Genomic DNA, 27,181 nt, shown 5'->3' with positions numbered 1-27,181 from the left:
AGAAGGAACCCTTACGGGAGCAGTAAATGATTCCATAGTTGTTTCCTCTCTGTCAGCATCATAACACATACCAGACAGCATAAGTTTTGGTATCAGTGCTCTTAAAACTAGAGCACCGAGCGCGTACTGAACAAAAAAAAAAGAGAGAGAGAAAGAGAATACTCTACTTTTGTGTGAACCATAACTGCAACATTACTGCACTGTAAGGTAACGACCCCACCCATATTACCGCCACCGTCCCTTTGTGTTGGCATTGTGACGTTTTGCTTCGAAACACCATAACAGTGAGTCGACAATTACGTGCAGATGTCACCTCAGAGCATGACACATGCAAAGAGTCAGACGCAATTGCAGTAGCGATGTGATTTACTGCAGTAACCAGAATAGGTAAAATGCAAAACACGTGCTCACCTACGCATCAAAGTTAGGAAAAGAACTTAGTGGATGATCAACAGATCCTACAGCTTAATGAAGCAAAGGTGAGTGCCTACTTTGACTTCACATGTATCTCGAAGAACTGGAACATTACTGCACTGCAAGATAACGACCCCACCCATACTACCGCCACCATCCCTTCATTATATCAGAAAATGTTCACTGATTGCCTTCAACGTTACAATGCTTTAATGAAATTTATCACCCGACGCTTAGAGGATTAGTCCATGAATAATTATGGTCTTGCCACCTTAGCAGCTTCTAATTACACATCCGCCTCAATGAGAAAATGCAGCTTTATATAAATTCAATTGAGTTTAACGCCCCAAAGCGGCACAAAAAATATTGGATAATCCTGTAGTGGAGTGCCCCATATTATGTTAGGACTGTCTTTCTTCGATTATTTCATGTCTTAGTGCCCATACCGATACCAGAGTCTGGCTTCGCATAAACCAACGATTGAATGGCAAAAACAAAAATTCACAGGGTCGCTTAAGTTATCCATAAGACAAAAGCCCAAGTGCCAATGCATTAAAGGCGGGCACGTGATGTACACATCTGCCTTAATTTGCTTAATCTGCTTCGCTTAGTCATCAATCTTAATTTGCTTCTGCATCCTCTTAATTTGCTTAGTCATCCCCCTTAATTCGCTTAGTGTACTTTGCTTAGTCATCCCTCTTAATTCCAAAGGTTGAGGGCTCGACTCCCACCCAAGGTTGTGGCTTCGAGTGCCTTAACTATATCTTAATTACCACAAAATGTCAAGGGTTCGTAGCCTTAACACCAAATGTCGTGGATTCGACTTCCACTAAAGGTTGAGGTTTCGTAGCCTTAATTACCACCAAAGGTCTAGGGCTCAACTCCCACCAAAGGCTGAGGGTTCGACTCCCACAAATGGTCGTGGGTTCGTAGCCTTTTTGTACCTTTCGTGTTGACGCGTTTTCACTCAAGGTCGACTGACTAATGAGACATGTAACGCTTTCGCCTTAAAGGGACCCTGAACCACTTTATCGAAGTGGAGATCTACATTTGAACTGAAAATAGGCTATTTCAGAATCTCTTTGCTGCAAAAAGTACTTCAATGCGTTCAGTAGAAGCGGAGTTATTGGCAATCAAACATGGCCTACACTGCGCTCCCTTCCTCCTTCAATGCCTTGCACTGCGAAGGCTACGGCGGAGTGGGGCGGGGCCACAATTCTCCGCCTCCAAAACATCACCGTGGCGCACAGTTCAAACTTCATTTTGGACTTCCGATTTTGGTGCATACGAAGCGCTTAGCCAGTGGACTCGTGGCGGCACCTCGCGGCGGCCGCAGTGTAGGCGACTGCAGCCATGTATTGGAGTGTGCTTTATTACGAAATAAAGCACACAGAAAAGAGCGAGGATTATGGGGTTTTTTGAAACGAGAGCGTTTGAGAGAAAGGTGACTTCGTGCTGCGCTTGCGAGCTCCACAGACCGCAAATGATAGCAGAACTTAAGTATAAGTATACGTTTATTTTCCAGGTTGAACTGGAGGGTTTTCTGGCAAAAAGCTGCATGCGCAGCTTGACTGTGTCCAGAAAACCCATACAAGCAGTAGCACACGAGTGGGACAGGAAATCTTCAACAAACACACAACAAATCTTCAACAAACACACATACAATAGTCACATTCAATAAAGAGAACATTCACCATTTATGCATAGAGAATCTAATAATCTTTGCACAAAATTCGAACAATAAAATCGAAAATCAAAAACGTTGAAATGGTCATACATATGTTCAGAAATAATAATAGTAATAATCAAGCAAAACATGCGGCATCTACAAGCCGAGGGCATAAAATCACATTTCAACAAAATATTTCCGCAGTTCAGCTTTGGTGTATCCTATTGTATGTTTATACGTGTTTAGAACATGGGGCAGGTTATAAGACAACATTTGTAATTTATAATTAGTGCGAAAACGAGGTATATTCCATGCATTAGTAGTTCTTGTGTTTATGTTGGCACGACGCATGTCCAAAGATGCCAGAGTAGAATAAAAATCGGCAACGGATGCCGTCAAAAAATACATTTTTTGTAACAACTTAAAGTTGTACAAATGATTGACTCGGACAATGTTATGTGCTTCAAATGCATACTTGGAAGTAGTTGTATTATCAACATTGGCGATTATGCGAACAATTTTCTTTTGCAATACAAGAACTTTATTTATGTTTGTTTTGGTCATTGTGGCCCATACTAAACTGCAGTAGTTAAGGTGAGAAAAAAAAGTGCGTAATAAACTTGTAATTTACATTTCAAAGGTAAAGTTTCACAACATCGCGACAGAGCCCCGCAGACGGAAGAGAGCTTCTTGCAGACAAGGTCAGTGTGGGCATCATCCCAGTTTAAATAACACGAAAAAGATACTCCAAGAATCTTGTGCACTTCAACTATTTCTATTTGGTGATCTTCAAAGTGAAGCATGCAGTGCGGTATTAGCGGTTTGTTTCTTGCGCGAAATATTATAGCCTTGGACTTTGTAGGATTTATTTTTAACTTACTCATCCTTGACCACCTAGATAATTTAATTCGTAGGTCATTACATTTCACCATTAAATCGTTAAGGTTAGGGCCTGACAGAAGTAGTGTACTATCATCCGCATATATCACAAAATCAACGGAAGGATCTATACTTACGATATCATTTATGTACGTATTGAACAAAAGCGGTCCCAATACGGAGCTCCCTTGAGGGACACCACAACTGATAGGCAAGAGGGATGAAAGTTCATTATCTAAAGACACCGACTGGCTTCTGTTTTGGAGATATCCTTCAAGCAATGTGAGTGGTTTACCACGGATTCCATACATTTTAAGTTTGTTAACAAGAATCATATGATTTAAGCAGTCAAAAGCTTTACTAAAATCAAGAAAAAGCCCCACCGTATACAAGTTCTCATTAATATTGCTCAAAATAATTTCCTTCATTGTTAATAACGCTGTTTCTGTAGATTTACCTGTTCTGAAACCAAATTGTGACTCGGATAGTACCTTATGTTTCTCAAAAAACTTACTTATTCTTGAAGAAATGACTTTTTCCAGACCTTTGGAAAACACAGGGAGTACTGAAATTGGCCTATAATTTGCTGGTACTTGGCTGAGATGTTCACAACAGCGTATGCTGTTGTGAACACCTGTTATTATAACATGGTGAACACCATTTTATTTCACCAAGGTGGTTCAGGGCCCCTTTAAAAAAAATATGAAAGGAATCCTTGCATGATACAGCCCCATGCAGCCGCATTCAATATGAGCTGCAACATGGTACCTTTGGCTGAAGAGGCTCCAAGACCACACTGCATCGCCGATATATGAATTAAAAAAAAAATTAGAATGGTGTTAAGTGGTCTCCAATTTTTTGTATGTCGGCACTGCCGTGCTGCCTTGGGTCCACTTCGACCATGGGCACAGTGCTACAGTTCATACTGAATGCAGCTGTACATCTAAGTACACAAGCATTTTTATTTTACTCCATCGGAATGTGGCGGCTACCACAACTGGGAATCCAACCAGCGACGCCATGTTCTGCAGCAGAATGCCACTGCCACTGCTGCGGCAGGCAGCTCGAGGATATCAGTCCCCCCCCCCCCCCGTTACTAGAACCAACTCAGTTTCACAGCTCCGCATATTCCCAAGCGTAAGCATGTGGCCCCTGCGGTGGTCGCGCGAACTAACAGCGCTGCGGTTGAGTCTGGCTACGAGTAGGCCACGTCGGCTGCAGCGGCACGGCAGCTTGGTATTACACATGCGTTCGCTCGTCTGCGTCGATTTATTGCTCCACTGAAAAGCTATACCGCCTTCGTATTCAGAGTTCATGGTTTTCATTATGAGTGACAGCTTCGCAAGCGCAGTACAAATTCTAAGGGCAACATGATAGCTTCTATTTCAACGGCCATGCTATACTGCGAAGCTACTCCGACATAAATTGTGACTGGATGTGCCCACCACATAAGGCAGTTCATAATCGATTATGTGGGAGGGGGATAACAGCAGGATAGCTAATGAGGGAAGAAGCACAAAAAAAAAAAAAAATGAGGAAACTACCAGATAGCGTGAAAAAGCTTTAAAAATTATTGTTTATTTAGCCATCTGCAAATGGAGAGTTCCCTTACCTACAGGGTGTCCCAACTATAATGCACCAATATTAAAAAATATGCAAATGCCATGTAGCTGGACAAAACCAAGGTAATGCTTCATCTTAAGTATCGTAACAGCGCAAACAATACAGGGACAAAAGGAAGACACAAGGAAGACGACAACACAGCGCCGTGTTGTCGTCTTTCCTTCCTTTTGTCCCTGTATTGTTTGCGCTGTTACGATACTTAAGATGAATCCCAACCAACTGGCCCAACTTGCCGTCTTGTTGCAAGGTAATGCTGTTTGCCGTCGCTTGGAGAATTGTAGAGCAGCATGAAAAACTCCCGATTATTTTTGGCATTCCACCTAAATACATAATTAGTCTTAGTTATTCAACTTCTCCGATGTTATTAGATTAAACGTGCAAACTAGAAAATTGTAGAGCAGCATGAAAAACTCACGATACAGCTTTCTGTATCGTGTACAGTGTTATTTCGAGCGCCAAAGAAGCCCGCGAATACACGTAAAACTGCTGCGAGAGTGGCCGCTCGAGGCACTTTCCGCGGGCTTCCCCTTTCATGCTCGAAAAAAAAAAAAAAAAAGAAAAAAAAAACTTATGTGAACTACACCCAAGCGAAAACGCGATTCCTGCCGCCGCGGCGCAGAAACCTGTTTCGAGCGGCGGCGGCACTAGCGTCTGGAGCGGAGAGCGCGGCGGCAGGGGCGCGCTTCCGCACCGCTTCCGCACCAATGACGGCCCGCCTCGCCACGTGACCAGTGGAGGACTAGTGCGGGAAAGCGTGCGCATAGGACGATATTTGTAGCGGTGGGAAATGCGCGGCGGCAATGCAAATGAAACGAAACCTCGCGAAAAGCTTCGCAGCGCCGCGCCGCTGTTCGCTCCATTCGTCTGGTTTGCTCCTGGCGACGTCTGCTATAGCCAACGTTACTAGATTGGCTATAGCAACACCTTCTAGATATTTGGGTCCTGTCACCAGAGTGTACGGCGTTGGTTGCTGTTCCGTTGTCGCGGCGCAGTCATAATTTTGTCTGCCATTTTTCGACGATGAACTGCAGCATTTGGCCTTCAGCTACCGCGTCTGCGCTGTAATACTGTGCTTGTCCAGCGCGTGCTGCGTGTTCGGTCGCACACTCCGTTGGCCACACACATTCCTTGCGCCGTCTGGTCGGGCCGCGGCCGCCGGAGTAGACCACCTCCTCCACCTCCTGCTGCGTTGCGCGCGATGGAAGACGGTGCGCGAAGACGGTGCTCCCCGCCTTCTACTCTTGCGCGCGAGATCGAGCCACATCCTTCTCATATCACCTTTGCACGCTTTCACTCGCACCCACATAATACGGCGCGCAGCCGCGATATATCGCACTTGGACTTTATACGGGACAGCGCGGCGGCGGTGGAAATGCGCCTGGAGTGTGCAAATAACCACAATTGCAATAAAATGAGATCGAGAATCACAACACTCGAAACGGATTCCGACAAGTCAGTTATATAAGTACGCGCTCGTCAGTTGCAAGTCACGCAGTTTGCGAGAGGGAACCGCAAACACGACGGCAGCGTGAAGTGTGCGGTGCACATGGTGGTTGCGTCGGCGGGCCCCGTCGAATACCGGTACCGTAAGATCTTCAGCTCGGCACGCCCACCGCTGTCAAGCAAAGTAGACGCTTCTGGAACATTCCCAAACCAGAGGCTTACGAAAAGCGTGATATTTTTTCTGCCCCCCCCCCCCCCCCTTCCAACGATGATTTTCCTTCGGTTCTTCATATAATTTTTTTTTTTTTTTTGCACCATCGCGATTGCGTCGAGTTGATCTCGGCGATAACGTGCACGGTGCATGAAGGAAAGACGCCTGGACGCAGTAGCGCATGCGCGAACAGCTGATAATCGTCAGTGAAATATACATATAAGAAGCGGCCGCTGGGAGGCCCGCCCGTCATACTGAATTTGACGTGTCAGCTGAACCGGCGGACTTAAAACGCCCTATCTAGCACTTCGACTCCTTTCACCGCCGGGTTCTAAGCTGTGAGGCGTGCTCGAAGCTTTCCGCCGCGGCTACTCCAGTTATGCACTCAACTTCTGCAAGCGCGGTTACCAGGCTAGCACGACCCATTGGTGCTCCTGGAATGCATATGCTACGCCCGGCGGCCATTTCATCCCTTCTCACGCATGAGCTGTCACGCTTGACGCAAACGCTTCCGTTGTTGTCTTAAGTCGCGCCTGCAGTCAAGTTTTCTTTTGTTTGTGTGTGCCTGGATAATCAACTGACTGCGCCAATCAACCGGAGGACAACGAAGCAACTGTCGTCGCCACGTGCCTCCCAGCTAACCTACAAGGTGGGCCCCTATATACGTGACGCGGCTATATTCATTTCTTGCTGTTCTGTCTACACGATGGCCATTTCCCAGTTTAGATGTTGCTGCGACATTTCCCTCGACATTTCTGGCCACGGAACGCGCGTCACCTTATATTTGGGTTCCGAATATAACGTTCGCTTTTTTACTTTCATTTCGCCTGCTCACCGTCAAGCTGTTAACTATCCGTGTATTTTGCGCTGTCTTCTGATAAAGAGCGCTGTTGGTTCCGCATCAATGTGGTAACGGCGTAATTATCCGCAACTCTGAGCAAGACGATAGACGCGGTTGGGCAGGTCTTCAATGTCGCACGGTGGATCGCCGCGCAATCCGTGGAAGGCCATTGTGTTCGATTGTGTCGCGGGCATTTCTGAGCCGCTGTTTGTCCGATAGCCTTAGTGGGTGTCGCAATGGACGATGCCGTTTTCGCCGACAGTGCCAGAGCCCATCCTTTTACTTTATTCTGCGGCGTCAGTTCATACTGTCGGAGACCCCCCTCTCCCCGCGGTATTTACGTAAAATTACGGTACGTTTCACGTCTCGCTTGCCGTTGACTTTTTTTTTTTTTTTGTCTTCCTAACCGTAGGTGAATCCCGTGCAACCAAGTGACCATGTCACTACTCCGGGGACAGCGCAACCAAGTGATTGTGGCACTACTCCGAGGGACAACGGAGCAACCGTCTACGTTCGATCTTCGGCAGTTATATTCACCAGGTGCGGTTCTAGCTTGCGAGGGTGGCGCGGCTAATAAATCAACTAATTGGCAATGTTTACTGTTTCATACTGATTGGCAAAAGAAGGCCGCTGCCACATTGGGTCGTCGTCGTGACGGAAGCGGAGAGGACTGGGTGGGGCGATTGTAGCTTTAGGCTTAGCTAACACTACGAAGGGTAGCTGCGCTGCGCAGGCTCCAGCTGGCAGGGGTCCTCTCTCGTTTGCGACACGGACGTCGGCCCATTCCGAGTGCTATTGCTTCCCGGTCATAAATTCGCGTGTCGGCGCGCGCAAAATTCGCGTGTCGGCGCGCGCAAAATGTGGAAGTAAATTGCACCCGGAATTAACTAGTGCCAGGTTTCTTCCAGCGAAACAGAAGAAGAACGGACGTTGCCTACGGTCTGCAGCGCGGCGCGCTGCGGCGAAGACGGTGGTGGGTGGACACATTTCTTTTTTTGTCTTCCGTATGTTCTCGTCCCTGTTGCTGTCACCACGCCGTGCTTTCGTCGCTCGAGAAGCCAACCATCGTGGACTGGTCCCGTCGCCCACTCCAGCGCGATGACGCTTGCTTTGGTGAGTACGTGCTTTCTGGTTACTTTCGTCATTTAACAAGTGCTCCCCCTCCCCTTTTCAGATCTGCAACCTGTGCCTTGGCCCCTGGCACCCGGTTCCTGCACCCGGCCGTGTCTCGTACAGATGTCGTTCAGCACCCGTCTGTCGTCCAGCAGCTGATCGTGTCTTCACTTCTGTTCCTGCTCACTGCTATTGCGTCCTGCTGAATGAAGATGCGCCTGCAATCCCCGCCCTGCAGAACGTCCACTGCACGTAAGTATATCGAGTTCTTCCAGCCCATGCTGTGACGGTGTGCTGACAGGTTATTCATAAGATGCCCGTTTGTCATTTCAGGCCGTGTCTCACACAGATGACGTTCAGCACCCGTCTGTCGTCCAGCAGCTGATCTTGTCTTCACTTCTGTTCCTGCTCACTGCTATTGTGTCCTGCTGAATGAAGATGCGCCTGCAATCCCCGCCCTGCAGAACGTCCACTGCACGTAAGTATATCGAGTTCTTCCAGCCCATGCTGTGACGGTGTGCTGACAGGTTATTCATAAGATGCCCGTTTGTCATTTCAGGCCGTGTCTCACACAGATGACGTTCAGCACCCGTCTGTCGTCCAGCAGCTGATCTTGTCTTCACTTCTGTTCCTGCCTCACTGCTATTGCGTCCTGCTGAATGAAGATGCCTGCAATCCCCGCCCTGCAGAACGTCCACTGCACGTAAGTATATCGAGTTCTTCCAGCCCATGCTGTGACGGTGTGCTGACAGGTTATTCATAAGATGCCCGTTTGTCATTTCAGGCCGTGTCTCACACAGATGACGTTCAGCACCCGTCTGTCGTCCAGCAGCTGATCTTGTCTTCACTTCTGTTCCTGCCTCACTGCTATTGCGTCCTGCTGAATGAAGATGCCTGCAATCCCCGCCCTGCAGAACGTCCACTGCACGTAAGTACATCGAGTTCTTTCAGCCCATGCTGTGACGGTGTGCTGACAGGTTACTAATGAGATGCCCGTTTGTCGTTTCAGTCTGCAACCCATCAAGGTCTGTCCCACCAGCGTAGTCGGCAATGACACCAAGTGCAGACCGCAGGGCGTGCGTTGCTCTCGCCACTCATCGCATAGCTGCTCCCGAAGACGTCGTGTGCAGGAAAAGTTCGCTGCATCGACGAGGCCACACAACTATGAAGTCCCAAGAAACGGCACGACGTCGCGTGGCATGAAGTTGTTCGTTCTACCCTATAGCAGTGCGACGGCCACTCGAAGTCGCACGTTATTCAATGGCTGTGACCGTATGATGTGGGTACAGAAAAATGCCAGGTAACATGCTGTTCGAGCTCATCGTAGTAGTACACTGCTCAGACTCTATCTAGCATTATGTTGATCTGGGGATTCTTACTTCCTACGTTTATTGACATTCTGTGCTTTTGTAGTGGTACACTGATGCTGGTTTGCGTTGCGGAATTGTGTGTGTGTGTGTGTGCGTGCGCGCGCTTTCGTGTGTGTGTGTGTGCGCGCGCGCGCTTTCGTGTGTGTGTGTGCGCGCGCGCGCTTTCGTGTGTGTGTGTGCGCGCGCGCGCTTTCGTGTGTGTGTGTGCGCGCGCGCGCTTTCGTGTGTGTGTGTGCGCGCGCGCGCTTTCGTGTGTGTGTGTGCGCGCGCGCGCTTTCGTGTGTGTGTGCGCGCGCGCGCTTTCGTGTGTGTGTGTGCGCGCGCGCTTTCGTGTGTGTGTGTGCGCGCGCGCTTTCGTGTGTGTGTGTGTGCGCGCGCGCTTTCGTGTGTGTGTGTGTGCGCGCGCGCTTTCGTGTGTGTGTGTGTGCGCGCGCGCTTTCGTGTGTGTGTGTGTGCGCGCGCGCTTTCGTGTGTGTGTGTGTGCGCGCGCGCTTTCGTGTGTGTGTGTGTGTGCGCGCGCGCTTTCGTGTGTGTGTGTGTGCGCGCGCGCTTTCGTGTGTGTGTGTGTGTGCGCGCGCGCAAGCTGCTGCGCTCATTTCATCTGGTAGTTAACATCATTCTGGCTGGGGTGCGTTTCCAATTCATCCACGAATTGTTTGACTGGTTTCTTGCAATTGGTGACATCCTTCAGTAAGGTCGTCGATTGCTCGGCATTGATGGTTGCAAATTGTTTCGGAAACTCTTGCAACGTTTGCACTGTAGAACTGGTCCACTCGTACATTTAGTTTTGGCACTTGTCAAACTCTTTGGTATTCCAAGGCATTTCTGTTGGTCTCTTTTCTTTATTCACATATTCTTGGTCTTTCAAGTGACTCATCATGGAAAATGCAAAACAGCATCAATGTACCGTAACAAAAAGCACATGGTGTGAATTAAAGGCATTAAATCTTATTTTTATGAGTACATTCTTTGAAATCTGGTGCTGGCATGGCACCAAGCTCTTACATTTTTCACCTGTATGCTGTCATTAATGATGCCGATAATAAAGCAGTGTACCACTCTCACGGCAAGGCAGGTTCTGGATCGCTCTTCGGACAACAGGACCACACATAACTGCTGTGTTCAGCAAACAGTTTTGCCAGTTTCGTTTGTCCTACATGCGTGTTCGCTGCCCTGTGTAAATTTACTGGACACTTCTATGACATGTATTTGCTCACCAATATTCCCTGGAACTGAATAAAATTGCGAAGATATTTTTTCATATTACCTTTCTTGCCCTGCTTTCCCTTATGTGAACAAGATTGTCAGAACTACCTCCTACATGATAAATTGTTTGCCCAGTTGCTTGAAGTGTACAGTTCTGAAAATTAAAATTGAGCCTGCTCACTGGTTGTTACATGCCAGCTGCAAACAAATTGCAGCTTAAGCTGGTTTGAGTGCATTTTGTTGCATTTCTAAGTATTTCCTGTCTGTTATCGTACCAGCTGGTATTACGAGGAGGCTGCTGCTGTGGACAATGACATAATGGAAAAGCAGGTACTGCTGTTACTTGCATGAATTGCAGCAGGCATAACGGCTAGCGGCAAGCAAATTTCAATGGCCTTCCACAGTGCTGACATGGAAGGAAATCGCAGTGCAAGATACGATGTAGGATGTTCGGGAGTCGGTGGTCTGAAGACCATACACAGTAAGTCTTGTAGACACACAGTATACCCAGGGACAACTTTCTGTGGCAATGAAGGGAAAGTTACTGGGGGTGGAGCTACTGTGCAAATAGTGAACTGGCAGCGTCTGGCAACCATTTTTTAACATACTGAATGGACAACGGTGATGCATTAGCCCTAACGTGAAAGATAAAAACAAAACAAAAACACGTTTAAATTTTAAAATACAATTGAACCCGGATATATCGAATCTGAAGGGTTTCACACACACACACACACAAAAAAAAAAAGTTCGATATTGTAACCAACAGTTATTACAGCCGTTTCTATGAAAACTAATTTATTCTGGGCAAACCTGTGCCCGTCAACAAAACAGACTGTACACTCGACGAAAGCGTCCCTCGAGCTTCGCTTCTTCAAACGTCGTTCTCCTCTTTGTCGCCTCCTGTCGCGGGCCAGTCATCCGATTCTCGCGCACAAGCCGCCGGTCTGTCGGCACCGGCCCAGCGTTGCTTTGCTTGCAGTGTAGCGGTTGTCTTTTTGTTCTCGCAATGCTGGCGGCAATATATGGGTAATTCAGTATATAAAATAAATTTTCAAGGGGATCTTACAGCTGTTCCATATACACAATAATTTGTTATATGTACATTTGATATACCTGGGTTCTGCTGTACAAAAAGAACTTTGAATGTGACATTTTCTTCAGGAGCGCTCTTGCTTCTGCATGCCTTGCCTCCGTAGCTTCCCTTCATTGCACCAGAAAGTTGTCCGCAAGTTTAAGTACCAGAGTCGATATTGCTCGACAGGAATCGACACCAGCGATGGTTGTGACTTCTTCCAATGGCTTTAATGTAGAAACATACCAGCCAATTTTCCATCATTCAGAATGTGCAAGGCATACATGTTGCAATCAGTGCATCTCTTAACTCCAAGGATCTGTAGACCATTGCAAGTTTCAACATCTTGAACCACATGCAACTGCAACTTCTCCATCTTTTTGAGGCACCAGTCTAGCCTTTCTTGCAGCTATGTTTATAACGACCAACAATGCCTTTTTACAAATTGCAGTACTAATGCCTGGCATCATTTCTTTGCATTGCTGATGGCGAACTGAAAAGTACAGGCAAAACAAGTCCTCTGGTGCCACAAAAGTTAACAAGTGGCTGCTCTCATGGTGCATGCATTGTCAGTTGCCACATAAAATGGGCAAACATCCATTGGCATTTCCAGACCAGATGTTCAAGAACTCGGGGAATACGAGAGAAATGTCATGCTGTCATGGTCATTCCACTCATCATACAGTAGCCTGTGTAGACAAACCCCCTGTACCGTTTAGTACCCCACCTCTTGACCTCAAACTCGTCACAAAAGAAACAAACCTTGTTAAGTCTGCTCAGACGACGGTGTGGGCTCGCTAAGCCTCCGTGTGACGCTGCCCCGGTAGCTTACGCCAGCTACCCATAACGAGATGCACTGGTGGCGTATGCTAGAGAGTGACCCTCCCTTTGACGTCGGACTGAGACTACGACACCCAAACCCTACAACAGGTCACTAAATTAAGAATATTAATAAAAGGATCCACAGATTTCTTTTTCGCGAAAACATCGCTCCAATGATTTGCAGTCTTCACTGTATCAATTGCTTCAAATTCAAGTCTTTGTGTCACTTTGGTGGTTTACAAGCGTGGTAGTCGATGACAGCACTTACAGTGAAGTTCCACAAGAGATGCATACAGCTCAAGTTTGAAAACAGTTTCATATGACACTTCTCGTACTCCCCAGCAGCTCCATCAGTACAGGGGTACAAGTCTTCGAAACCACGCACACTTTGCACGGTCACCAGCACAACCTCTGTGAGAACAACATGTGGATCAAAGCTACCTGGGCTACACAGTTTGAACACACTGCCATGGAGCACAACATAAAGACGAAGCTGCGGGTGCTCTGGACCTTCTACTGTTCTTGCTTGAGATATCCAAGCCTGTCTCACCTCAAAAAATTATCTTGTAAATTATAATGAATCTATATAGATAACAAGCAAAAGCAGCCATGGTGAAAACTAGAGAGCGTACTGCTCACTGATGGATAGAGGCTGACGCTTTCTAGTATAAGCAATGGTGTTGCACTTGCACGCTTTCTCTTCCCGAGCACTGTGATGCTGTAGAGCAGGGGTTCTCAACTACGTTCATCCCAGGGAACCCTGCTAAGCTCCATAAAGTGCCAAGGACCCCCCCCCCCCCCCCCCGCCGAATTAACCGAATGTCGTATTATCGAGGGTATCAAGAAAACAATAAACAAATGCTTCACTACTGTTACGCTCTTACGTTATTTACGTTACGCTGTTACGTTATTTACTCAATGAATCGTCAAATCTTGTTTCTATTTAGCACAAGACCAGTGCGGAAGCTGAAATTCTCTTCATCGCATGACTGATTAGCGCTAGCAGCGGCGAAGGCCTCGCGACATCCTTCGCGGCGCGCGTTTTCATCTGAGACGCGCTTTGCACCAACGGGCGCACATCCCGATTATTTTTTCGCCACTCAACTGCTCGCCAACAAATTGTCCGTCCATCGCGATGTAGCCGGTGCTTTTTATCTTCGACAGCTTTGCACTGAGTCAAAGCGAAACTACTGCTTGCCGCAACTGCTGCGGACGAAACCGCGGCCGCTATCGACTCGATCATGGACGGCGACTTTACTGTTAAACAGGCGGCTGACGCACGCACCAAGTCAAAACGAAACTACCGTTCGCCGCAAGAAGCGCGGACGAAACCGCGGCCGCTATCGACGCGATCATGGACGGCGACTTTACTGTTAAGGCAGGCGGCTGCCACACGCACCAAGGCAAAACGAAACTACAATTCGCTGCAAGAAGTGCGGAGGAAACTGCGGTCGCTATCGACGCTGCCATGGGAGGCGACGACGCATTTGTGAAGGCACGCAGCCGACACGCGCATCGAGTGAAAACGAAACTACTATTTGCCGCAACCGCTGCGGACGAAACTGCGGTGGTTATCGACGCGATCAGAGATAGCGACTACGCACTTACGGAGGCACGCGGCTAGCCGCCAACACGGTGTTACGCGCGGCGATAAACGCAAGAATAAAGGCTTTAAAGGCACAATTAGGCACGAAGCGCTTCGGCGTTGCTGTCAGTCACGTGCCGCGTACGATTGTCGCTGAGGACCACGGCGATGCGGACTGCGCCGCTTTGTTTCGGTTGGTCGCTACGCCGTTATTGCTCTTCTGCGGCGCGCATTTGCGGTGCTCCGCGGATTTTTCTTTTTTTTTTATTATTCCGCCACCGTATACGTCAGTGCGCACGCTATCGGCACCTACCCTATCTACAAATAGGAGAAAGGCGGCAAGCTACGGCCTCCGTGATTCAAGTGCGAAAGCTTCGGCGCGCTGCCCGTTCTCAGAGGTTGGGTGGCTAAAAGCTGCTTGCGTATTTATTGCGCAGTTCGCGCGTTGCTGTTACGCGCTGTGATCTGCTTTTTGACACTCGGACATGGGTAATGGAGGTTCTTTGGATCAAGCGCACCTCGTGTTCGCCGTTTTAGACACTTGTCGAGAGCGGGACCAGGGAAAATTTATCAGTGGCTCGCGGAACCCCGAGCAGGGGCCTGCGGAACCCGTAGGTTCCGCGGAACCCACTTTGAGAACCCATGCGTGTAGAGCCCAAATTTTCACTTCACAAACTTTCAAACTCCACGGTTGTGTAAGGCACAGATTGCTTGCTTTGTGATGTATTTGTAGGCAGTGGTTGAAAGTCCTCGGTGTATCATCGCAAAAATCGCATGGGGGACGAGGCTATCAATGTGATAATTGTCAGCGCAGCCTACCTTAGCCAGCCAGGGCAACTTGGAGCACGCGAGAGCGGCAAGCAAAGTGCCCACACATTCAATGTTGCTGTCTTGTGCATCAATGCTTTTGATCAAGTAAACATCTCTGTAAATAGTGAGCCTGAAGTTGCCACTGCAATCACCTCGCAAAAATTGAAAACCGCGCGCATACTTGGGCATGTGGAAGTCTGCGCGTTTATTGTTCACAGTAATTGGACAAGGGCTGGAGTCATCACTGATGTCGTCAGAGGTGATGCGTAAAGACAACAGCGCAGGCCTGGACACTGATGCACGGCCACGCTACCCACTGCAGGCCGAGAGTGCTTCGACATGACCCCGTCTGTTATTCACACAAGCCCCTTCCACAGCTTGGAGTAGCAGGCCAAAAGCATGTCACTCAGGCCCATCTCTCTCTCTCTCTCGTAAATGGCAATTTGCTAACCCCAACTAACAGTTAGGTTCCGGCCAATTTATACCTATAATTAACGTAACACACATCGTGCAACACATGAATGTACTATTGACCAAAAAAGCTTACAGATCACGGGATCTCAGAAAACACTAAATATCCGAGCAGCCTTTAAAAGTAGCCAGCAAAACCGTACATCACAATGTTGTTCGCGTACACCAGTAGAGGCTGGAAATGGGAATACAGTAGAACCCCGTTGTTACGTTCCTGGGTGCTGCGTTTTCCCGGCTGTTACGTCGTTTTCGGCCGGCCCCGGCACAGCTCCCATAGAACCCAATGCATTGGTAACCCCGCTGTTACGTAGCAACTGTGGGACCGTTCCTGCATCGTACGTTGCGAACTGCCGCCCCACGCCGGCCTGAGCGGCCATTTTTACTTTTCATGTCGCTTAGCTTGGTTGCTTGACGATAGCATTGGCCGCCCAAAGTGCCGGAGGCGACACTTAAGACGTATTTTCGGTTTCCACCAGCAAAAGTATGGCCCTTGAGATCCGTATTTGCTATCTAAAGACACCATGCGTGTTGCGGCCCTAAAATTGGTTTTGGCTCATAGATGTTCCGTATAAAGTCCAAGGGCTATCGATAACGCAGTCGCCGTGCGCCGCATGTTGTATGTGCGAGTGAAAGCGTGCTAGGTGAGCCGACGATCGCGTCATCTCGCATGCGAAAGAAAGAAAAGCAGGGAGAAAGCGCGCCTTCTTCTGTTGCGCTCAAGGCACCGGCGAGGTAGCGAGGAATAGCGGGTAGCGTTGTGCTCTGGCTTCAACTGCGTACTGCGCGGCGGCGCGCGGGCCGTATCTTGAAAGCGATCTGCGTTGGGGGCAAAGTCTACGCAGTGTAGGTGCGTCGGCGGCTCGTAGCTTTGTGCGTGCTGCGTGTTCTCGGCGCTCAGTTTGCGTTGAAGTGATAGACAACAGCAGGAAGGTCACTTGGCTCACTTCTGCAGCGGCGCTCAAATTCCTCACTCCAGTGTGTGACAGCGCGTGTCCGCGCTCATCGAGTGTGATGTGATTATGTTTGCCTGTGGGCGCTGACACCATGCTTGTTAATATAGTTAATAAGCGAATGCTTACTAGTTTTGCGGACAATAAAACTACTATTCTTACTTTGTATAGCTGTCTACTAATTTGCTATCGCAATCGATACTTCGGCTGTCGGGCGAAACTACGAGTTTTTTCACACGTAAGAATTAGAATAATATTGTGTGCCAGTTCAACACTACTCCCATCTCTCAATTTTTCCTGTTTCTCGGCTCTTACGTTTTTTTTTTTACGGTCCCGTGAAAAACGTATCAGCGGGGTTCTACTGTACCAGGCTGCGCTTTGAGGCTGCAGAGATATTCAGCTTTTTGTCAGATCCCTTGGTACATAAACTTTTTTGGTCGATAGTACATATTTTGGCTTGTCATTACAGTAAAATCCGCGAAGCGCATTATCGTAGCCTGAAGGAGCAATGACAGCTGATTGGCACCCGGAGCCCTCCCCTACGGCGTGCCTCATAATCAGAACTCGTTTTGGCATGTAAAACCCCAGAAAGAAGAAGAAGATTGGCACAATGTTCATCGCCAGTGCTTTATGGTGGATGCCATCTTCAATGTGTAGCCCAGAACAATTCTATTCATTAGGGGTGCACATGTTAGCACTTTATATCTTTGGTTCCTATAGGGGAGCGTTAAAACTTGGTTCCTAATTGTCTACCTTAGTGGCACAAGCCGCTTCAATCTGGTTTTAACCACAGAAAGACAACAGACAACGAAGCCAAGGAAAGCATCGGGGAAATTAAGTGTAGTTGAAATTGGAATGTAGAAAATAATGAAGAGAAATGAAAGTGGACGAAAAGATAACTTGTCGCCGGCGGGAGCCGAACCCGCAACCTCTGCATTACGCGTGCGTTGCACTACCACTTGTGCTACAGCGACGGCCATCAATTCGTCCACTAACTTGGGTATTTATGTTTACTATATCTAGCCCTAGGAGTGTTAGCCAGCGCCACTCAGAACCACGGTGGGCGGATGTGGAACATCCTTTTTAGCCCGATGGCGGTTCCCCCCATTCGGTTCCCATTCTTCTTTCGTATTTCAGTCTGGTTTGTGTCACATTAGCATCATTCTGCAGTGCTGCACACTGGTGACTATGCAAGGACACCAGTACAGTTGTTGCGAAAGTGCACTAATCGAGCTAGTAAGCACCATTTAAGAAAACATAACTGACGACAGTTTTTCCGAAGGAATAAAAAAAAACGTATATAAGTCGCACCGACGAAAAATTCCGAAAGAAAGCGTGACTTATACACTTGAAAATACGATATTCTCACACCACTTCTAAAGGCACATTATTTCAGCATAGCATAAGTGAGACCTGTTACTGGAAAATGGCTACTCGATGCAATAGTAGTGCAGCATTCCAAGATACGTGGCCTCTGAGATTGGGGGTACAGTAGAACCTTGTTAATACAGTCACGAGCAGCGATCCTGTGGTCGGTGCTTGGACGATGACGACGACCACGGCGTGGCTTTCTGGTGTGCACGAGCTCTCCTGCACCATTGCTGTAGCGTTGTGCGCCTTACCTTGTAAATATATCCATTGTATATATAATCTCCCCGTGACATCTTTGGTGGAGGTGCTGGGTAAGCTCGCTACAACACTGGCAACTGGATCTTCACAGCGGACGGCACATTGCTGCCACCACAATGACCGACCAAGCGACCCAGTGTGGGCAAGACCCGTCACCGGTCATTCTCTTGCACCCTCGTGATCACGGGACATTCAATGGCACAAGCGGCGTGGACGTCGATGAATGGCTGGCAATGTATGAGCGCGTCAGCCGCACTAACAAGTGGGACCCGACAATAATGCTTGCGAATGTCATCTTATATTTGCGGGGCACTGCGCGACTCTGGTTCGACACGCATGAGGCAGATCTGACAAGTTGGGACGTCTGTAAGCAGAAATTACACAATCTATTTGGGAGACCTATCGGACGACAACTAGCGGCCAAGCAGGAACTCGCAATTCGTGCTCAGACGTCCGCAGAGCCGTACATCTCGTATATTCAGGACGTGTTGTCTCTGTGCCACAAGGTCGACAAGGACATGCTTGAAGCGAACAAAGTAGGACACGTACTGAAACGCATAGCCGATGACGCATTAAATCTGCTACTGTGTAAGACGACGACTCCACTCTACACTGGAGTCGGTCATCGCTGAATGTCGTCGTTTTGAGCAGGCCAAAAGCCAACGTATCACTCACCGCTTCGACTGACTTTCCAATACGACTGCCCCGTCCTCCATGCGAAGGTTTAGCCACGCTTTGGCAAGTGCAAGCTCCAGAAAACGTCACCAGGATCGTCCGTCGAGAACTCGAGGTCATGGCACCCATTACCCCTCATGACTGTATGCAAAGCAACAACCTGGCGAATATGGGCATATTACCCCCGCCTTTGATAACGATAATGCTGCTACCCACCCAATCGCCCCTGTCGTCGCTGCTGCAAGACCGAACACGACCTTCAGGCCACGTTATTGAAATCCAGCCGATTGGCGCACACCTGATGACCAGCCCATCTGCTTCACATGCTCTAGGATTGGACACATCGCCCGCTATTGCCGCAGCCGCTGGCCCACAAATCGACCAAACCCTGACAATCGCCTGGACTGTGCACCATATGCTCCGTCGTTCCATCCTGGGGCCTCAAGTGCTGAACGTCCTCCTAGGGAAAACTGGATCAGCCGGTCACCAGCGCCGTCAGTCCCGCTCGCTCCAACCTCGCCGCTCTCGGTCTCCCTTTGACCGCCTCTCGGAAAACTAGCCAGTGCAGCCCCCGGAGGTGACGCTGAATTTATGACCCGGCCTGGAAATCCTCTGATTGTACCCGATACACGATGCAACCTTCTTGATGTTCTGGTTGATGGTGTGGCAGTTACAGCTCTTGTTGATACCGGCGCACAAATTTCTGTAATGAGCTCGAGCCTCCAGCGCCGCCTCCAGAAAGTCCTGACGCACGCGGGTTCACCTACCGTCCGAGTAGCCGACGGGAGTACACCTGCCGTGCTTGGAATGTGCACTACGCACATCACCATTTCTGGTCGCCACACATCTGTTCTTTTTGCTGTTCTAGAACAGTGCCCCCATGACCTCATCCTTGGAATCGACTTTCTGTCCATACACCCTGCCCTCAACAACTGCTCCGCGGGCCTTCTCAGGCTAGAACTTCCTTCGTGCTCCGACAAAGTCGATGCTGGCCCACCCCGCCTACGCTCCATGGAGTTTTTTCGACTGCCTCCGCAAGCCGCAATATACGTCCAGCTTTCAGCCTTTCCGTCCCTACCCGACGGCGACTACGTTGCCTGTCCTATTCTTGAGGTTGCAATGACACACAACGTCGCGCTCCCCTATACGGTGGTGACAGTTACAAACAACGGCACCTCTTTTCCCATCCTCAATTTTGGCTTCTTGAAGCAAGTTCTTCCTCGCGGCATATCACTCGCTCATCCGACCCCATTGGCCGGCCACACGGTTTCTGCCCTGACCACAGAACCTCCACCAGATTTTTCACCGCCGTCATCGCAGTCAGGTTCGTCCTGCGACCACTTCACCCGCATGATATCAGGAGACCTCGCTCCGGCACAGTCCGCTGCCCTTCGCCGCGTGCTGGTTTCCTACCAGGATATCTTTGACTTTGGCGACCGTCCTCGGGGCCAGACTTCCGTCGCCCATCGCATTCATACCGGCAATGCGAGTCCTATTCACCGACGGCCTTACCGTGTGTCAGCTCCGGAGTGGGCTGTCATCCAACAGGAAATGGAGAAAATGCTGGGCAAAGGCATAATTGAACCCTCATGCAGTCCTTGGGCCTCGCCCGTCGTACTTGTGAAAAAGAAGAACAATAGGTGGAGATTCTGTCTCCCCGCCACGTCAACCAGATTACCAAGAAGAATGTGCATCCTCTCCCGCGTATTGATGAGGCACTGGACTGCTTGCACGGCGCCAGATATTTCTCTTTCATCGACCTGCGCTCAGGATACTGGCAAATCGCTGTGGACGACCAAGACCGCGAGAAAACTGCCTTCGTGACTCCTGATGGCCTCTGTCAATTTAAAGTGATGCATTTTGGCCTACGTAACGCTCCTGCTACTTTCGAGCGCATGATGGACTCTCTTCTTCGAGGCATCAAGTGGTCCATATGCCTTTGCTACCTGGATGATGTTATCGTTTTTTCTACTACGTTTGAAAACCATTTCACTCGCCTGTCCACCGTCCTTGATGTTTTTCGCTGTGCTCATCTTCAGCTCAGCTCGTTGAAATGTTCCTTTGGGCACCGTGAAATCTGCATTACAGTGGCTAGAATGGGAAAGTGTGTTGAACGCGCCGGCTCGCGCGCGCCCCTTTGGGAGGAAACCGCCAGGTGGCGCTGACACACGCTTGCACGTCTGCCGCGATGGCGGCTAGCAGCCGCAGTGCAACGGCGCTGCGTGGAATGCGATCGTCCGCGCACGCAGCCGAATATGCAGTAACAAAAAAAGAAAGCTTCGTAATATATATTCTTGCTCGTGCATGGCGGCAAATGGCGATAGAGTGGCTATGCTAGCCCTTTCGTAATTGAAAGGCGCCAAGGTAACAATCCGATTGAGTGCACATCGATGGTAGAATGTAGCTTGCTTTAGACAATTTACTCCGGCTGACACCTTATCGAACGCAAAGCAAGAAAATTCCCAGTGGTAACTCGGAAGCAAACATTTTATTTTTTGACACATGCACTGTTTATTTATGTAAACAACTAATTTTTGAAGAGTGGCTCACATTCCGTTTAAAACAAACCATTCTCCGTCATCGATTATTTTTTGCTGCGCGACGCACCTGAGCTGGTGCTTTTTTTCTCACAGGAAAAAAAAAAAATGTTTTAAATTGTTCACAAACAGTTAAAACAGAATGTTGTCAACCTTATGTTATTCTCTAAGTGACGCGGCTGAGCTTCAGGTGCTTCTTCTTTTCACGGGAAGACTCTCTTTGTTGACTGCCTTTGTGTAGAAGGGAAAATGGATGACCAAAAATAATTTTGCAACTTGGTTGGTAAGGCTGGGCCATGCGGTGCACAGCCCAATATGACGTCGTTTTTGTGCAGACAGTAGACAAGCTCTTCCAAGCTGTCACTGTGCAGCTCGTAACTGAACTACATCGAAAACAGTGGTTTCAAGGGCGTCTATACAAATGAGAAGAGAAGAAGATGTAAGACATGCAATCGTCTGCACACTTGCAAAAAGTGCATTTTTTGACAATTTCCCGTGAAGAAATTGAAATTAGTGCTGTTTAGATGGTATTGGCAAACTGTCAACTCCCCCTGGCAGAGATCCTGGGTGCGCTACTGGACTACAGGGTATTTACCCTGTCATGCAGAAGACTAGTCGCGAGTTGCTCATCTTTTCAGGGTAATCATGGTAGGGTAGCATTGCGGATTCAAAACGACAGACTGGTGGGCTAGTTGGTATGACATTATTTACACAGTAGCGCAGAAGCACACGGGCAGAGAAAGAAACAGACGGGACACAGCGCTAAGAACTGAGTGTTTGTCGCGTTAGGCGCCTGTGTCAGCTGAACTTGCTAGGTTGATTTGTTTGTGTGTCTTCCATGTAGATTCCTTTTGTGTGGCGATATATATATATTTGTTCTCGTCCTATAAACACTCAGTTGTTAGCGCTGTGTTCTGCCTGTTGCTTTTACCGTCCGTGTGCTTCTGCGCTATATACTGTGTAAATAAAGCATTGTGGACTTCTTTATCATGTGAGAAGCTTCTTCAACCTTCCCACTATCCAGCAGTGCGTCCAGTTCATGGTCTGCATCCTCAATGCTGAGGAGAAGTGTCAGATCGCCCCCTTCACAGTTGCCACTGCTGGGAGCTTTGACCAAATCGTAGAAACTAAAACAGTTCACGGTGAGCAAAAATTGGGCAGCAGTACGATAGTAGTATCCAGACACGAAACAGTGTTTTCGCACCATTAGTACACATATAGACTTGCTGCATCACAAAACGAAACGAACGTAACTTTCCACAGGTCAGGGCGGGCGGCGTCCCTGAAGCAGCAAAGCCGGCGCGACTCGCATCGGGCGATGTGTCAACGACAGCGCGTGCACCCTCGCGGTTCCCTACTGGCGGCTTCAATGCGCCCCGTAGTCACTGCGTGCCGCTCGTCACACTTCCCCATTCTAGCCACTGTATCTGTGTACTCGGCCAACTTGTTGATGCTGCAGGCGTGCAGCCAGACCCTGACAAAGTCTGCGCGGTTAGTCAGTTCCCTACTCCACGGTCGGCCAAGGACGTCTGCAGTTTTCTTGGCCTGTGCTCGTACTTCCGCCGTTTTGTCCAGAACTTTGTGGAAGTGGCCCGCCCTCTCACTGGCCTACTCAAGAAGGACGTCGTTCTCACTTGGGGTCGTGAACAAGCGGACGCATTTTCATCGCTCGTTGCCACCCTAAAGAACCCATCCGTTCTAGCACATTTCGACCCATCAGCCAGCAAGGACGTTCGTACCGACGCCAGTGGCCACGGTATAGGCGCCGTGCTTGCACAGCAGCAGCACAGCCTCCACTGCGTGGTCGCCTATGCAAGTCACCTTCTGTCGCCGTCGGAGCAAAATTACTCCATCACAGAACGTGAGTGCTTCGCTCTCATCTGGGCCATCGCAAAATTGGGCCATCGCAAAATTCTGACCGTACCTGTATGGCAGGCACTTAGTTATCACAGACCACCATGCACTTCGTTCGCTTTCCTCGTTCAAGGACCCCACTGGTCACCTTGACCGTTGGGCACTCCGCTTGCAAGAGTACTCATTTTCTTTGTTTTACAAATCTGGACGGCTTCACCAAAACGCCGACAGCTTGTCGCGATGCACTGGAAGATGAACCTGGCACCTTCGTTCTGGCCATTACAGACTTCGTCCACATAGCTGACGAACAGCGCCGCGACTCATCTTTGCGGCCTATTATAGACGGTCTCAACTCACCACTGACCCTTCCCTACGGATGTTTGTGCTCCACAACGACACCTTACACCGCTACAACGCCCGGCCTGATGGCGCTGAGCTCTTGCTTGTTGTTCCCGCGCATCTTTGCTCTACTGTTTTGCGCCAGCTTCACGATGCTGGACACCTAGGCGTGTCACGCACATATGATCGCATCCATAAGCGCTTCTTTAGGCCTGGTCTCTACTGTTCTGTGCGACAGTAAGTTGCGGCTTGTGACCTCGCCAAAGACGCAAGACTCCTGCCCTTCTGCCTGCTGGCAGCTTTAGCCCCTCAATATCCCTGATGAACCATTTTTCCAGGTGGGACTCGATCTTCTAGGGTTTTTCCCCATGTCAACCACTGGCAATAGATGGGTTGCAGTTGCTATTGACTACACAACGCGGTACACTGTTACACAAGCACTTCTCACCAGCTGTGCTACTGATGTAGCCGATTTCATTCTTCACGACGTCATCCTGCGCCAAGGTGCTCCTCGTCAGTTAATCACGGACCGCGGCCGCTGCTTCCTGTCTAAAATAGTCGACGACATTCTTCGTTCTTGCTCGACCAATCACAAGTTCACCACTGTGTACCATCCACAAATGGCCTTACTGAACGCCTCAACCGTACTCTCACAGATATGCTTGATATGTACGTGTCTGAGGACCACCGAGACTGGGACATTAACTTGCCTTTTGTGACCTTCGCCTACAACTCTTCTCGTTACGACACAGCTGGCTACTCACCTTTTTATCTACTGTTTGGCTACGACCCACCATTGCCTATGGACAGCATACTTCATCCTCACGCAGACACATCCTCTGCCTAGGCTTGTGATGCTCTTGCGCGTGCTGACATCGCCCGCCAGGTTGCCCGTGATCGCTTGTCGGCTTCACAGGTCAATCATAAATGTCTCTATGACCGCCGACACCGAGAGGTGAACTTCCCTCCAGGATCACTCGTCTTGCTGTGGTTCCCGTCGCGTCGCATTGGCCTATGCGAAAAACTCCTCTCCTGTTATACTGGCCCATACCGCGTCGTACACAAAGTCACTCATGTGACCTATGAAATCGCTCCGCTAAATCCTAAGTCAGCCTCTGCAACAATCGCGAGTGACATAGTCCATGTCTCGCGCCTTAAACCGTACCACTCTCGGCCGGGGCCCTAATCGCACCGGGGGGTAATGTCACGAGTGGCGATCCTGTGGTCGGTGCTTGGACGATGACGACGACGGCGTGGCTTTTTGGCGTGCACGCGCTCTCCTGCACCATTGCTGTAGCATTGTGCGCCCTACCTTGTAAATATATCCATTGTATATATAATTTCCCCGGAACAATACGATGCCACTTCGTACAATTTCCCGGCGCCCACGTTCGCAATTGAGAATGCACAATATGACCCAATACAGTTACACTTCTTTACCGGTCAATACGTTCCCAGAAAAAGCAAATCTTTCGCACCAAAACATTCAGTATATTGCCAAACTGTGAAGGTATGATATGTTTTCCGACCACTAGATGCCATGCAAACATGAGAATGTGCAAGGCTCGCATGACCGAGAGCAGTAGGCGACCGCAAGGGTAGCTTCTCCACAGTACTCGCCTGCGCGTGTCATATGAAAATGCAACCACGCACTCGGTTTCCTATTCCGGTAGTACCAGCAAATCTCCTCGCGGGTCGCAGCCCGTTGCCATTCACAGCTATCGCCGCCAATCCACTGCGATAGGGCATCTTCACCAATCTGTTTCACAGCGCGTGTGGCGTGAAGCTTACTCCATGCTTTTAATAGGCGATAACCCAAGTGTGCCGCCGTTCCCAGCTGCAGGCTGTGCAAATGATGCTTCCCGTTTTGCTCTGGTGACATCGTGGCATCGTATTCTGGCGCTGCCCACCAGGTCAATTTCGTTCAGGTTTCCCATTTCTGTCTTCAAATGACTCAGGCCCCACAAACCCGACACGCGCCTCGTGCGACAATAATGCTGGCCGAGTGGGCATGTCAAAACTTCCTGCCCGAATGTTTTGCCTGAAGAAGCAGCTGATCCAGGCTAAAGTCAAGGAGCACCAATGTGAGCTTGCCGAAGCTGCAAAAACGACAATGCGTGTTTCGGCCTGCTTGGGCCCCACCAGATGAGCGTGTGTTGGCGTCTTGTACTGCAACGCTTTGCATTACGCAGATTTCATCTACAGTTTAGCCGAATTTCTTTTAATGACCTCGGATCGTACATTTTCCACGATCATTATGTTTCTTTTCTTGCATTCTTTTGCAGAGTGTATGAATGGAGTTCTACTCTATATGTACAACTCAATCTCGGTGGCCATGCTGAAGGCTATGAGCGAACATACTATAATTTTAAGTACAGTTATTCTTAAAATCATACAGCATTCACTCAATTTTGTCTGACACTTGTATCAAGGCATAGGGATAGAGATGACTCAGCAATTTTAACTTGCATTCACCTCTTAATCTGGCATCAAAGGAAAGAACAGTGCCAGTACATCAGCTGCTTACAAGAGTGTGCTTACCTAGAATCCAATGCTTTGGTGACTTGCTTCCTTGCTTCTGCCCTCTGCTTCTGTGGCAGTGCCTCAAGCCCCTGTATAAAACACAAGGAAACAAAGTGGCTTACTGTATTTACTCAATTATAGCAGGCACTTTTTTTCATGAGAATGTACTAAATAGTATAAGTTTAGTCAAATGAAAAATAAATTTGCAACAAAAAAGCAAAAGATGGCGCCAGTAGCCCGTAAGTTGGCGGACATGTTCCTGATAGTAGGCTGGATGTTCACTAGGCGGTAGCACCGTGCACATGCAGAAACACTGCCACAGGAACCGTGTAAAGATGGCCACCCCAATAGCAACTTGCACCAAAGAGGAACAGCGTTCTGTTACAGTAAAACATCGTTAATTCGACCCTCGTTAATTTGCAAAATCGGAAAATTCGGACTCGCCCTCAGGTACCGGCCGGCATATGCATTATTCAATCCAATCAAACTCTGGTTAAATAGGATATATTTGGCCGCACAACGGTCAATTCAGGCAACTTTCGGAGCTCGGGGAGCGAGGAGCAATGCAAGAGAGCAATGTCGGCGCTAGCATCCAACCAAAACGAAGCAGTGGAGTCCGCATTGCCATAGTCATCAGCGGAAATCGTTCGTGAATGACAGCAATGCCAGAACGCTTCGTGCCTATTTGTGCCTTTAAAGCCTTTATTCTTGCATTTACCCCCGCTGCAACGTGTTGCAACCACAATCGCTTTCCATGCAAATTCTGCAACGTGTTGAACAAGAAGGTGATGCCTTCCATGCAAGAATCGTCACCAGGGACAAAACCTGGGTCCACTATTGCCAACAAGAAACGAACAGAGCAAGTAAGGAATGCCACCATTTCTCATCACCCAAACCAAAGAAGTTGTGAACACAGCCATCAGCGAAAAAAAGTTATGCTGACCCTCTTTTGGGATGAAAAAGGCGTCATCTTGGAGCACTACATGTCGCAAGGTACCACTATCGCTAATGACTCATACTCTTACCTCATAAAAAATCGTCTACCGCCTGCAATCAAATCGAAACGATGTGGATTGCTGTCTAAAGGCGTCCTCTTGCAACATGACAATATATGGCCACATACAGCCTGTGTAACAGACCTG

The 27,181-nt window shown here is 48.9% G+C and overlaps 2 protein-coding genes across 8 annotated transcripts in view; one reads left to right on the top strand and one right to left on the bottom strand.

Moving 5' to 3' along the window:
- Positions 1 to 27,181, bottom strand: part of LOC119461168 (pre-rRNA-processing protein TSR1 homolog) — a 45,710-nt gene that overhangs the window by 15,652 nt on the left and 2,877 nt on the right. Inside the window, 1 exon segment of the mRNA XM_037722389.2 lies at positions 26,058 to 26,128. Coding sequence (XP_037578317.1) covers positions 26,058 to 26,128 — 71 coding nt within the window.
- Positions 6,462 to 9,706, top strand: LOC119461176 (uncharacterized). 7 transcript variants are annotated; one of them, XR_005193937.2, is made up of 6 exons: positions 6,462 to 6,888; positions 7,493 to 8,445; positions 8,527 to 8,671; positions 8,753 to 8,896; positions 8,978 to 9,121; positions 9,203 to 9,706. XR_005193937.2 is itself a non-coding variant. In XM_049671860.1 (4 exons), the coding sequence occupies exons 2-4, from the start codon at positions 8,179 to 8,181 to the stop codon at positions 9,495 to 9,497; spliced, it is 501 nt and encodes a 166-aa protein (XP_049527817.1). In that variant the 5' UTR covers positions 6,462 to 6,888; positions 7,493 to 8,178; the 3' UTR covers positions 9,498 to 9,706. The 7 variants fall into 7 exon arrangements, 1 of the variants encoding a protein (XP_049527817.1); XR_007468210.1 differs by lacking the exon at positions 8,527 to 8,671; XR_007468211.1 differs by lacking the exon at positions 8,753 to 8,896.

This window comes from Dermacentor silvarum, chromosome 8, assembly GCF_013339745.2.
Source record: "Dermacentor silvarum isolate Dsil-2018 chromosome 8, BIME_Dsil_1.4, whole genome shotgun sequence".
In the NCBI taxonomy this organism is placed as follows: domain Eukaryota; kingdom Metazoa; phylum Arthropoda; class Arachnida; order Ixodida; family Ixodidae; genus Dermacentor; species Dermacentor silvarum.
Note: the sequence above shows the minus strand (reverse complement) of the source record. Positions and strands in the feature narration are given on the sequence as shown.

Coding starts and splice junctions, on each gene's coding strand:
- LOC119461176 (XM_049671860.1), top strand. Junction 8,446..9,202: donor CTGCAGAACGTCCACTGCAC/GTAAGTATATCG, acceptor TTGTCGTTTCAG/TCTGCAACCCATCAAGGTCT.